Source organism: Zootermopsis nevadensis, unplaced genomic scaffold, assembly GCF_977971745.1.
Source record: "Zootermopsis nevadensis isolate Lab colony 2312 unplaced genomic scaffold, Znev_1.0 Znev_ptg000013l, whole genome shotgun sequence".
Lineage (NCBI taxonomy): Eukaryota > Metazoa > Arthropoda > Insecta > Blattodea > Termopsidae > Zootermopsis > Zootermopsis nevadensis.
Window position 1 is genome coordinate 12497790 of NW_028259145.1, and position 13447 is coordinate 12511236.

General features: G+C 35.8%; 1 protein-coding gene and 1 long non-coding RNA gene across 7 annotated transcripts in view; one reads left to right on the plus strand and one right to left on the minus strand.

Moving 5' to 3' along the window:
• Ppn (proteoglycan-like sulfated glycoprotein papilin) overlaps positions 1–10242 on the plus strand; it is a 186285-nt gene extending 176043 nt beyond the window's left edge. For 4 of the 6 annotated variants that reach the window (XM_087348656.1, XM_087348660.1, XM_087348659.1 and 1 more), the window contains 9 exons: positions 1042–1293; positions 1753–1956; positions 2453–2586; positions 4225–4372; positions 5570–6091; positions 6928–7083; positions 7942–8055; positions 8777–8941; positions 9661–10242. In XM_087348656.1, coding sequence (XP_087204782.1) covers positions 1042–1293; positions 1753–1956; positions 2453–2586; positions 4225–4372; positions 5570–6091; positions 6928–7083; positions 7942–8055; positions 8777–8941; positions 9661–9689 — 1724 coding nt within the window. In that variant the 3' untranslated portion in view covers positions 9690–10242. Of the gene's footprint in view, positions 1–1041; positions 1294–1752; positions 1957–2452; positions 2587–4224; positions 4373–5569; positions 6092–6927; positions 7084–7941; positions 8056–8776 lie in introns of all 6 variants that reach the window. The other 2 variants (XM_087348661.1, XM_087348657.1) reach the window with 2 other exon arrangements.
• On the minus strand, positions 10212–13372 carry LOC110827322 (uncharacterized). The gene is made up of 3 exons (XR_002542273.2): positions 13252–13372; positions 11846–11977; positions 10212–11133 (listed from the first exon to the last, which is right to left on the minus strand). It is a non-coding gene; the product is annotated as an uncharacterized LOC110827322 (long non-coding RNA).
• Between the last annotated feature and the right edge of the window lie 75 nt (positions 13373–13447).

Genomic DNA, 13447 nt, shown 5'->3' on the forward strand with positions numbered 1-13447 from the left:
CTTCCTTTATGTGTCATGATATTCCTAACAAATTTACCATTTTTCTTGCCATATTTTTCCATTTATGCATTAATTTCTCCTTAACTAATAATCTCTAATATAATACTACTACTACTCTGTGGCACTACAGCCTCCTTAAGGAGTTTCTTTCATTCTGTTCTATCTTCTGCCTTTTTCTGTTAGAGCTGTCTAGCTTCTTCTCATATTAGGTTTCTGTACAATTAATTTTCCATGATGGGGCTGTCAACCCCCATGCCAACTCCCAATCTGGAGTACCAGGCCTCCAAATTTCTATCCTCCGGAGACAGGGTGGCCCAGCTAAACCCCCAGGCACTGGGTAGCTTGGGTACCCTGGGATTGCCACTTCCTACACCCCAGAGGGGAATCTTTGATATATAAAATTAATTTTACAATCCTGCAGATCTTCCTTAGTTTCATTCAGTCATGTATCTCTGCCCTTGAATATTCATCTGTACCTCCATTTAGTTACAACAGAATTGCATTAATCAAGTGCTAACTAACTAACTAGAATGGTTAGGGAACCCTGAAGCCCTCCACTGGTCCCTGTCTTGGACCAACAAAATCCAGTCGCCTTCAACTCCTGTCTCCCATAGATCTTGCTTGATATTATCCTCCCATCTACATCTAGGTCTCCCCAGTGGTCTCTTCCCCTCAGGCTTCCCAACCAATACCTGGTACACACCTCTTGCCCCATTCATGCGAGCCACATGTCCCACCCATCTCATTCTTCTCGACTCTATCACCCTGACAGTATTGGGGGAGGAGTATAAATTTTTAAGCTCATAATTATGCAATTTTCTCCATACCCCATCCTCTTCTCTCCTAGGCCCAAATATTCTCCTTAACACCCTATTCTCAAACACCTGCAATCTATGTTCCTCCTTGAGAGTGAAATACCATGTTTCACATCCATACAAAACAACATGCAAAATAATTGTTTTATCAAGTGTAGCAAAGAAATATTAGTTTTATACTCATCAAGAAGTAATGGCATTATAGCATTATGTAATATTTTTCCAGCTAATGAGATTGATGTAGGTTCTGGCCCAGTAAAACCTGGTGAAAACAAATGCGAAGCTGCCACATTGGAATGCCATCTGCTACAATGTCCTTATGGTGTGGAACGATTTGTGGATTCTGATGATTGTGAGAGATGTCAGTGTCATGATCCTTGCAAGAAATACTCTTGTCCTAATGAAACACAGTGTGCTGTTGACCTTTATCACAATCTACAGACAAATGAGACAGAGTTCAGAGGTGTCTGCAGACCAAGTGAGTTACCATAACTTGTAGGTTACAGCTGTTTCATATTTTGATGGTTCTAAGATCATTTGTTATTTCTGGCTGTTTTAACTATAAATTTTATTATTAGTACTCAGATTGAACCTGATAATTGACCATAATGATATATTTCCATTTATAATTATTATCATTTATAATCATGTGCTTGCCTGCCATTAAAATCAGGCCTTGAAACCACATACTTTTGAAGCACAGAAACAGCAGTGAATAATTAGGTTGCTGTTTGCTGCTTTGCTGTGACAAATATAGTACAAAGGAAAACATAAACTCAATAAAATGTTGCAGTTTCCAAGTTAGTGTTAAATTGTTAAATTAGTGTTTTATTTTATGCATATCATAAAGACACTATCTTTTGCATATACATTGTGTTTAAAATTGAAAATTTGTATCTGTCCAACTTGGGTAATTTTTGTCTTTGTGGTTTTGTAGCAAACAAACCTGGACAGTGTCCCAAATTTGCAGTCAGTGATGGGAACTGTGTTCAGGAGTGCCAGTCAGATGCAGACTGTACTGGAGATACCAAATGCTGCTTCAGTGGCTGTGTGTCATCCTGTCTGAACCCTGTATTTGCTGAGCATATAACCACAGAAGCACCACATTTACTACCACCAGAGTCTTATGGTATACAAGGAGGTTAGGATGATCAATAGTACACAGTTGTCAGTAACTTTTTAAAGGATTGTGACAATGATTATCTATTATATGAATATTATATTGAACATTGTCCATTGTCCGAAGTGTATATTATACATATGACATTTTGCAAGCTGGCTGTATACCCATCTTCGTGTGACTGTTGTAATTATAATGAAAATGTTGTTATATAATGACAGAAAGTTACTTTAACACAGGAATAAAACAGACTCTAGAAATGCTGTGTATACCAAATGTTCCTCAGAAAGTGGATGTTGTCCTCCCTAATATTCTAATGTGCCTTTTAACATAGAGCATATTCACTCATATATCATCTCAGGGATAGACAAAGGACACATTAGAGACCCAGTTCCACAGAGATATAGTCTCACCCCATCACATCAGTAAAAAGAAGTTTAAACTCAATGTGAGTGTTTTATGTTTTAAAAATGTTATTTGCTGATTTAAAAATAAAAGCAATGTCTTACATTTTCAGCTGAACCCCCAAGCTTTGAGGAAACAGAATCAAAGCCACAGGTGCGTTCTGAAGAAGGCAATTATGTGACATTGCGTTGTGTAGCAAGAGGAAGACCAACTCCAACAATTTCATGGAGGAAGGGAGTAGCTATGGTACGTTCAACCCTTATCAATATAGTTGTGTCAACAGTTCAGTTTTAGAACTCTAAATTATTTGTAGATTTGATTGCATTTAAGGGTTAGAGTTAAAAATTATACGAGGTGCGATCGGAAAGTTTCTAGACTGCGCCTATAAAAACCCGTACACTTATCTCAGGTATTAAGTTCATCCATCACCCTCGAAGTAGTTCCCCTGGGAGTGAACACAACGATCCCAGCGCCGCTGCCAAGCCTGGAAGCATCCCTGGAAATCTTTCTTTTTCAGCCTGTCAAGCACCATCTGCGATTCTGCCTGAATCTCTTCTATCGTCTCAAATCTCCTTCCCTTTAGCTGAATTTTCATCTTTGGGAAGAGGAAGAAGTCACACGGCGAATAAGGAGGGTGCGGGATGACGGCCATGGTGTTTGAGGTCAAAAACTGCCGAACTTTGAGGGCGGTGTGCGCTGGCGCGTTGTCATGATGCGTCGCATGTGGAGTTCTTCCTTTAGAATCAGCTGACAGGTCCCATAGCCTATCCCAACAATGTCGCACAAGTCGTTGATGATACGACGTCGATCTTCGTGAATGGCCTGCCGAATCTTCGTAACATTTTCGGGCGTTGTGCTCGAAGATGGTCGTCCAGAACGCTCGTTATCATCGACAGAGGTTCGGCCATTTTTAAAACGTGAATGCCACACAAACGTTTGTGCATGACCCATTGCGGACTCCCCAAATGCTTGCTTTAGCATTTCATAGGTTTCCGTAGCCGTTTTGGCGAGTCTTTGGCAAAATTTGATGCACACGCCATTCCAAAATCGCAGGAGGGTCGGTGTAATGAACTACCAAAACGCCCGTAACTAAGAAACAAATGCTTATTCGATGATGCCGGCTGGCACACTGATTCACTATGAATGTAGGCCGCACCCCATAAAGGCAGAAGCTTGTACTACATCCGGTTCGCCCGCTATTGACACAGTCTTTAAACTTTCCGATCGCACCTCGTATATTATCAACAAAAATTCTGCTATGGCTGAAACTTCAAATTTTGACTATGAAAAAAAAAGATAAATGTTTAAGAAATTAACATTTGTATAATAGTTTATACTTTAACTTTTGTATAAAATTAAGCCTAAAATAACATTTTAATACCATACTGTCTGTCAGAACTGTGTTGGTCACTCATGGCAGTTGTTTCACTTGTTCATTGCAAGACCTGTTTGATATTAAACTGTAGACATTTGTGGAGTTTACTGTCATTTAAAGTGTTTTTTTTAATTGTAATGTCTGAAATGTCATTCATGTATTCTAGCCTTGCATTTTATAATGCATAGGTGGAGAAACTACAGTCTGCATGCTAGATGAGGTTTAAAGATGGTGTTAGCTAGTTGACAGAATTTATATATCAAAAACTGAGAGAATGCTACTATCCTAATAATATTTCTTTAGGTGGATAACTTTTCTTGCCCGATGTCATGAAGGAATTCATGTTTCCAGCATGTTCCATGTGCTGACTCTTTTGTTTGAAGATTACATTAATGTGAATTGTATAATTTTTTGTAGGAACCTGTTAATCTTGCAGTTTACAAAAGTTTAATCATAATCTTATCAGCTGCCTGTTTTCCTTTTTTAATTGTGTTAAAATTTGTATACAGATTGATGGTTCTGGAAGGTATAAGTTGCTGCTTGATGGATCCTTGCAGATAATTGGTTTATATCGTAAGGACTCCGGCATTTATATCTGTATAGCAGATAATGGTATTGGTAAGCCAATACAAAGAGAGTTTGAATTAGAAGTAACAGGTAAGTGAATTGACTTAGAAATATTAAATTCAAAACATAATTTGTATAATTTTTTAAGTAGTTAATTTTATTATATTTGCATGTCTGTCTTTATTTTAACAGCTTGGGTTTTTTAGCATGAAATTCATTTTCTAAGCACAGGAAACTGATACGTTAACTATCCTAATCATTAACTGTGTTTGGTTGGTGAAAGAAAACAATAGGTGATTTTTTGTTTTATGACAAATTTGTAAGGAAGCTCTGAATTGTTCCTCCCTGATGTTTCATTTGCATGCATGTGAGAAATGAGAAATGAAAAAATTATGTTAATACGTTTTACAACAAAACATTTTCTGTTAATTCAGATTTATTGGTAGTCTGATTTTTATTTAATTTTGAATTCCCTATTACTGCAATGAAGAATTTTGCTGTAATTACAAGTCAATAGGGTACTTATAGCCTTTATACTTTTTTGTAACAGAGTACAGGTCATTCATACTGAAACAGACCTATAACCATAATTACACAGATAGCACAGATTATTTAATATACTTTCATACATTTTCCTATGTTGATTGTTTTTGTTTTGTGATACCTTAGTATTGTAATATAATCTACATCTTATGGATGACATATTTGAAGTGCTGATTAATTTACTTCTTTTTCTTCATGATTACTTGGACTCCTTTTAGCAAAGTTCATAATACTTACATATTAGTAAATAATTTACTTGTCACTGAGCTATGTCATTTTCCTAAAGCACAACTAATCAGTATCTGTCCAAATCTTCTAAAATATAATGCATGCTTGATTAATTTATTATACAATTTTATTTATGTGCGTACATTCACATAATAACGTCCCAAATGTTTGGGATGTTATTATGTCCCAAACATTTGGAACGTTATTATGTGAATGTCCCAAATGTTTGAAAATACATTTTAAGGTATAAACATATTTTATTTAGACTGATATTTGTTTTGGATGCATAATTTTTAAACATTGAGAACAAAATTTGCACATGAAAAATGGCAGATAAGATTTAGAATGTGATATATTTTTATTCTGCCTTAAAACTGTTTCTTCTTCTTCTTCTTCTTCTTCTTCTTCAGTATGTGCACAAATCTTTATCTGAGATTAATCATGTTTTGATGTGCTTGATACGTTGGTGCATAGTGGTTGTTTTGCATGGATGTACGTCACTAACAATACTTGTAGAGCCTACTTCACGTCCTGCTGAGGTGATTGGTGAAGACAAGACATATGTGGTGGTTACACTGGGTGCTCCAACAATACTGCAGTGCTATGCTGTGGGTTGGCCTCCTCCAACCGTCACTTGGTGGCGTGGTGATCGCATGCTGCCACTAAGTTCAGAGCAGTTTGAACAGCGACGAGATTATTCCTTACTGATCCGCTCTGTAACCTTAAGAAACCTTGGCCCCTATACATGCCAAGCATATAATGGATATGGCAGAGCTGCATCATGGACTGTTACAGTTCAAGCTGTAGGTCCTGTGTACTCTGGGGACTCTAAATATAATGAGTACCTTGTTCCTGCACCAAAGAGACCTGAAATCCCTGAAACTGAAGCTCCTACAGAAAGACCATCATACCCTTACCGTCCTGTCCGCCCACCTCCCCAGCCTCAGTCTAGAACTCGCCCTCCTTTTGTACAGCCCACATCTCCTCCAGAAATTTCACCCCATCCTGAACCTGAACTTACTCCAAGAGTGTTCATAGGTAAGCAGACACGTCTGAGCTTGGGAATTTTGAAATATGGGTACTCAGAGCTAGTGCTAATATGGCTATAATTCTCAAAGAAACTATTTTGATTAAACTCATTAGGGCCTATAATTTCAGATCAAAGTTCTTCGGTTTCTGTTCTAGGGTTTAAGAATTTTAAGTTTCATTTTACATAGAATACCTAGATATTCTTTTGAATCATGAAGTGTTCTGACAGCTGCGTGAACATTAGTGTATCATATAAGTTTGAAGAGGGTTTGTAATAGAATGAAATGAAGCACACAGTCTAATACCAGGACAGAATGTCTAATTAGATCATAGTCACTCATGCCTCATAAAAGTAGCACAATTTATTGCCAAATTTAATCTTTAAATATGTGAATAGGGGATTAAAACATGTGTACTGTAGGCCTTTTGGCCAGACTTAAATTTCAGGTTCAATTATCAGTGTGCAACTGAATTTTTTCCTCTAATTTAATCAAAGAGTACTACATTTATATCTTCAACAGAAGAGGTGGCACTGTGACATGACACACAAGAGTGTTTCTGAAATTAAAGTAAGATTTTTGGATAATGGTTATTTTGTAATTACAATAAAATATTGACTCAAACTTCCTAACAAATACATGTATATATTTCCATTCTGAGTTTCATGTTTTGATTTAAATTTTAAAATATTGCAGGTGAACAAATAAAGGGTTAATTATTTTTGCCAATCATGCATGGTCATTTTCATAAATACTTAAAAATTCCATGGAAAGTAACAGGAAGAGAAAACAATTTAAAAAAATCTTATTAGTAAGTGTTTTTATTTTTTGATTTCCTGTGTTTAGTTCCTGTGCAAGCCAATGTGTCACTCACTCGAACAGTTTATCCAATTGGAAGTGACATCTCAATCCCATGTGATGTTGATGGGTACCCCATTCCTCAGGTAGTTTGGTATAAAGATGAACAACTGTTGGAACCCAGTGGAAGGATACACATCACAGGTGAGTACAGGTAACCCTCGATTTGTGCCGGTTCAATTTGCGCCAATTCAGAATAACGCCGATTTTGAAACCAGCAAGTCAAAAAGTGAAAAAAATATATTTTACTATTATTTATAACGTTTTACAATGTATCTCGTACTGATTCTTATAATAAATCGTAATTCGTACATCACTGATTTTGAATAAAAAATATAAATACAGTCATCTCTGCAATTATGTATGTTTCGTTAACACGAATTTGCTCAAATGAGATCGATTAATCGGTAAAATCTGTAAGTGAAATGCAAACTTGTGCATATGCGAGTTTGCTCTTATGCAATTTCATTTCTGGTGCCTTAAACTTTCAAAGGACTAATTTAATCTCTGCAGAGGTACTGGGGTTATTTTTACTACGCGATTTTCTATAGGTCAGCTTCTTACATGAATGCAACTATTGCATAACAGCAGAGATGACTGTACACATCAATCACATGAAAGAATTGCAGTCAATTGTGGGGACCAACGAATTGCCGATTGTAAGTGTATAAACTATATTCTTTAAATTCCCTTTATTTTATTTACGTTATTTCAGAGCTTAAAATGTAATGCCATTATATTACTCGTCAATGTTTGGTTGCTGGGAACACATGTCATTGATTTCCCATTGATTTACATTATAAAAAGAGTTTCAATTTACGCCGATTCCGTTTACGCCGGTTTGTCCAGGAACGCATACCGGGCAAATTTACAGAACTTTAATGATGAGATCGTGAACAATATCAGATGTCTCAGCAACAGCAGTAGGATTCGACTATGGGTTTAACTGTTTTCTTTCACTTAATATTAATAGTGTTTCACATGTAATATTTTTTTATACAGAAAACCATCGCCTGTTGATTATGCGAGCAAATGGAAGTGATGCTGGAGCATACAGATGTTCAGCGTCTAATCAGTATGGACATTCATCTAGTTCAGTCTCCATAGCAGTGGAAGGTAAGCAAATATTAATTTTAAATTCAGAATACAGGAGACTGATAATTGGCCCATTCTGGATGGACACAACTGTTAGAGTGTGCCACTTTCGATTTTGGCTCCTTCAGTCATTAGTCTGAATCTTTTCCATATTTGTGCATGTTTAATACATTTACCTGAATGTGACACAGTTCCATGTAGTAGGATATGTACTACCTTGATTAATCTTTGAGATATGGATATTTAATTTTCCATACACAACTTCACAGCTGGATTAAATCAGCATTTAAATTCTTTAAAGTTCAGAGAATTGTAAAATAAATTGTAGTCTGTTCATTTCAAAATTTAACATAGAATGTTTTAGTGACATGTAGACTATTAAGGATGAATCAGTTTCAAAATAATCAGCTTTCTAGCATAGCTTACATAATGTCTCCATTTTGATCCTGTTCTTTTATTCTGTGAAGTATTGGAAAATAGATAAGTTAGAGTGGCAGAAACTTTTTAACACACTATACCATAGCTTCTGGTTTACATAAAAATTGTAGTAATAAAATCAGATTGCCTAATTCAAGTAAACAGCTACAGAAACAGACAGAGGTAATTCTGTTTCTTCATAGGTATGTATTCCAGACCTTATTGCCTTAAATTTACTGCTGTTGGTATCATTTCTCTGACTGTTTTTACACACACTTAAGATACTGTATTGTATTTTAAGAAATAATTCAAAACTTTATTTCAGGGGTGTATATCCATCCGAACTGCACAGATAATCCATTCTTTGCCAATTGCCGCCTCATTGTGGCTGGGCAATATTGTACACATAAATACTATGCCCGCTTTTGTTGCAAATCTTGTACACAGGCTGGACAACTTCCATCGTATGGCCCTCATCTGGAGAAATCAGGTACAGGCATAAGTAAGAGGAAATGACACTCACCACTAGTCACACCCACTGTTGAGTGGCACAATACTCATTATATTAAAACAGACTGTTAAGGCAGTGTTAGGTGTTCCTGCTGCATTTACATCATTTTCTTCAAATACATTATTAAAATAACAGTAAATCTCATTCCATATGTAAATTAAGAACAACAGTAACTGATAAGTAAATTTTACTGGCATGAAAATGACTAAAGTCCTCTTTTCTTTGAACTCTGTTTGTATTGTAATTTATAAGACTTGTGGCCTGTATACTGATTGTATTAGCTCAAAATCATAGCAAGAATCCTTTTTACTCTGAAGTCAATTTTGTGTTTTAATTTATATGACATGTGAAGTGTACCAAGTTATACTAGTTTTATCTAGGTCTCAATGTACAGCGGCAAACCACCAGTTAAACAGCCATCCAAATAATACTATTTATATGGTGTTTGATGTTACTAATCTGTGGACACTCAGTCCTTAAAATGAAATGTCTTGTATGATGAGGTAATCCAGTTAAGTGCCTTAATAACTGTGTTATATTAAAGATACTGATTACGGACAATGGTGACCAAGATGCATAACTAGTATAGTATAATTTAATAAGTAATGTTAAATAGTGTAAATTGTATGTTGCTTTGTATAGATTCATTTTGAATACATCTCTTAAGTAAAGATTCATATTTACTTCTCGATTTTCAGCATATTTTGCAAGGATACCATTGAAGTAAACATTTTGGAAGACAGTTGAAACAATTTCAAACTAACATCAGATTTTTAATATAACAAGGAACAAAAGGCCAAGAAGTATGCCTTCATACCATCATACCATCATGTATCATAATCAGTCAAAGACTTTCCATTAACAAACTTCTTAAGTCTATACTATGTTATAGTAATTTTTAGTGAAAACTTTCTGATACCTTAATCATAGTATGCACTTGTAATTTTGCGTGTGAATGTTTCAGTTTAGAGATTCAGCCAATGGTGATGCTCACAGAACTCCACTGCCACTTGTTTATTTCTGTAAGGCACTTTAAGTGTCAGAAATTCTATGTAATTTTGTTGTGTACATTATTTAGAAATTAAATTGTGCTTAATAATGAGGGTGAGATACAAGTGATGTCATTGACGTGCCTTTTCTTTTTTCATGAAACTGAGATTTTAATGTGAAAACAATGTATGTTAATTTGCAAGTGGAACATGATATCTACTTCCACAGTATTTTGCTATTAGTAATGTGTACATACATAAAATATAAATAAATACTTTATTATATAGTTATTAATTGTTATTCATAAGAGTCCCTCTCCATTGACAGTATTCATAATTTTTTAGGTTTTCAGATATACTTCATACATGATAATCAATAAGAATGAAGAAAAAGTTTAGCTACTATTTTTTCATTGTTGTAAATGCTATTGGTATGATAACCTTTGCTAATATGATACTGAGTTGTGTGAATGTTGGAATTTGGGAAAAAGTGATTGGAGTAAAATACAGTTTGACAGTTGTTTTTCTTAATTCTGTTTCAACATGTGTAAGATGCTAAGAGCTGGCCATAGTAGTGTCTTGCCTTTCCACTGTGCTGGTCAGTTGTAATTAGTCTGTTTTAGAGATTTCTTGCTGCCTCCATCGTCAGGGTGATGAGCAGGGACCTCTGAAATGCTGGTAAATTTCTACCAGACTACACAGTGCAACAATCCAGAAGACAGCCATCTTCAGACTCACTGCTGTGATAATCTCAAATCCAAATTGTAATTAGTTGTTTGCCAACAAAAACTGTTCATCAAGGAAATGTTTGACAAGCAAGATTTTTGTCTGATTGGTGAAGTGAGTCAACATTTGTTGACCCCTGTGTATGTATAATATATAGGATGAATGTTCAGTGCCTTTGCATATTTTGTTATGCAGCCCTGCACAACAACAGTTATACACTATTATTAGAAAATGTTAGTTTTTATTTTGTAGTGCAGCATGTATTCTTTCTTTGTTTCTTCCACACTCCATTCTTTCTTTTTTCTTGATCCTATGCCTAATTCTATACCTTTATTTCTGTAACTGCACTCCATTGGTGTTTTCACAAAGGCTGTATATTACCAAATTAGCAACTGGCTGCTAGTTAATGCACAGCATACACTCACTGTAGTAGCACTGTATTTCCATACCAAGTGCCTGAAAGAAGACCAACACAGGCGACTTTTAATAGCTTGTGTGGGAATGAATTACATAAAAAAATTGAACAGCAGTGAACATTCACCATGTAGTATATATAAAGATTTCTTTTATACACGATAAATTGTACCGGCATCTTTCAACGTGAAATGTACTTAAAAAATACATGTATGTTACAAGAGTCAAGATGTAAATTTTAATGTGGTGGAATGGCACGCTGTCAAAAATTGCCACTGACTAGTCGGGTATACTAGACAGATTATTTTCTTTCTCAAAGTTCTAGTTCATCTGCCACTTGTTGGCACTTGTCTGTACATAAGCACAGTGCTGTGATAACTCCATCCTCAGAACTGATATGCACAATTACTGGTATGTTACCCACATCACCACCACCACTGCCAACATTTTCTGGTTGTGAAATTGCTGACAATCTGAATCTCATATGAATGAAAGCACTTCTCCTTCCATCTCAAGGTTAATTTATTCTTTCTGCATTTTTGTAGTGCAACTTAAAAAGCATGCATGCATGCACCCACACACATGTGAGTTGGTATTCAGAACAAAAATGTAACTGAGTGGCAGCTGACAGCAATTTTGAATTTCATGTGTGAAAGTAACTACTGCTACTGCAAGCTCAATTATTTCATGGCTCAGAGACAGGTTCAGTTATAATTATACGAGAAAACAACAACTTCAAAACTTCTATGCATACCTGGATGTGGTAACATGATCCTTGGACTATCCCCATTCAATTTTAAAAATGAAAAGCTTCATTAGAGAGCACAATGCAAAGGCAGCTGGTTTAACCAGTAGGCAAACTAGACGGTCACCTAAGATGGCAAGGCTGTGGGGAGGGGGCAAAAAACAGTGAATAAAAAATAAAGATAAAATGTGTAAAACAGAACATAATAAGTATTCTAAGAACAGAAAAAGAAAAATGTAAGGAAAGAATAAATATGTGTTCTGATCTGCAGCTTTATAATATGCTACCAACAAATAATACTTGGTATCGTACACAAATGGCTGTCGTAAGTGTAGTTAAGTTGACAATGGGGACAGTTGGCACATTTCATTAACAGATTGCTTCATGAATGGGCAACTTTAATCATCAGTTCCATGACATCTCATGCTGATGGGTTGTATTTTACTTTTCTTCTATTTGTTTTCTTTATAGGTCACATTTACAAACATTAATTGATAAGTAACTTCGATATTTATTAGTAAAAAGGAAATTTTCTGTTACAAGAAGCTGGAAGTGAGTGCATTATTTTATGCGTTTACATGATCTGTAGCCACATGCATGCTACATGTACGTATATAGGATATGTATTCACAACCTCATTTTTTAATTGCATCAGTAACATTCAACCTTAAAACCTTGCTTACCATGCAGTGTATTGATATATAAAATCATGCATACAAACAAAACTGTTTACACTTTGAAAAGACACTTGGTGACAAATGCGTTTTGACCTCAAGAGGTCATCATCAGTGGCAAACAAATTAATTCATATTAAATCATACAATTCATACCCACGCAACGTTGAAGTTCACAGGCACAGACAATGCAACCGTGGTTCACCGTAGACCAACAATGGAAATCTCAACATAGGCCAGTGGACATGAAGCTAAGTAATTGAATTTAGATAATACACCAACTCTTGTGCAATTAACATCCAGTGCGGTATTACATAAAGAATGGTTTTATAAAGTGTGACCTTGTACGCTTTATAACAAACCATCATCTTATGAATTATCATATCAATAACATTTAAATTATATAGTCTCTGCATGCAGACTGGCTTTGTGGCCCACCCAGCGTCCTAGTTAGTGGGTTCTGGGATCCTTTCCTGGAGGTTAAGTGTGGCCAGGGTGTGTTGCTGACCACTGACCCCTACCTAATGCTGAGGTTAAGGATGGGTAGGAGCTAGACTGCATCTGCCCGAAAGCTCCTACATGGTGTGCAGTGGGACAGCTTTACTTCACTTTACTTTACATTTAAATGGATATAAATTTAAGATAAAACTGCATATGACAATGTACATTCAATATCATTCTCCAGCTCCTGCATCATGCAAACTATGTCTGAAATTATAAATGCAAAATTATTATTCATACTAATGCACAAAGGTGATCAGTGGCGGCGCAGTAGAGGATCACGCACTGGGATTATGGGTTCGATTACCACTGGAGGTATGGATGTCCGTCCACATTTTTCCTGTATTATGCTGGCCTGAGGTCTTTTGTCAAAGTGATTGCTCATCCAAGGAGTCCTACCATATGCCTAAGGCGATTAGTAATGTCAGAGATGTTT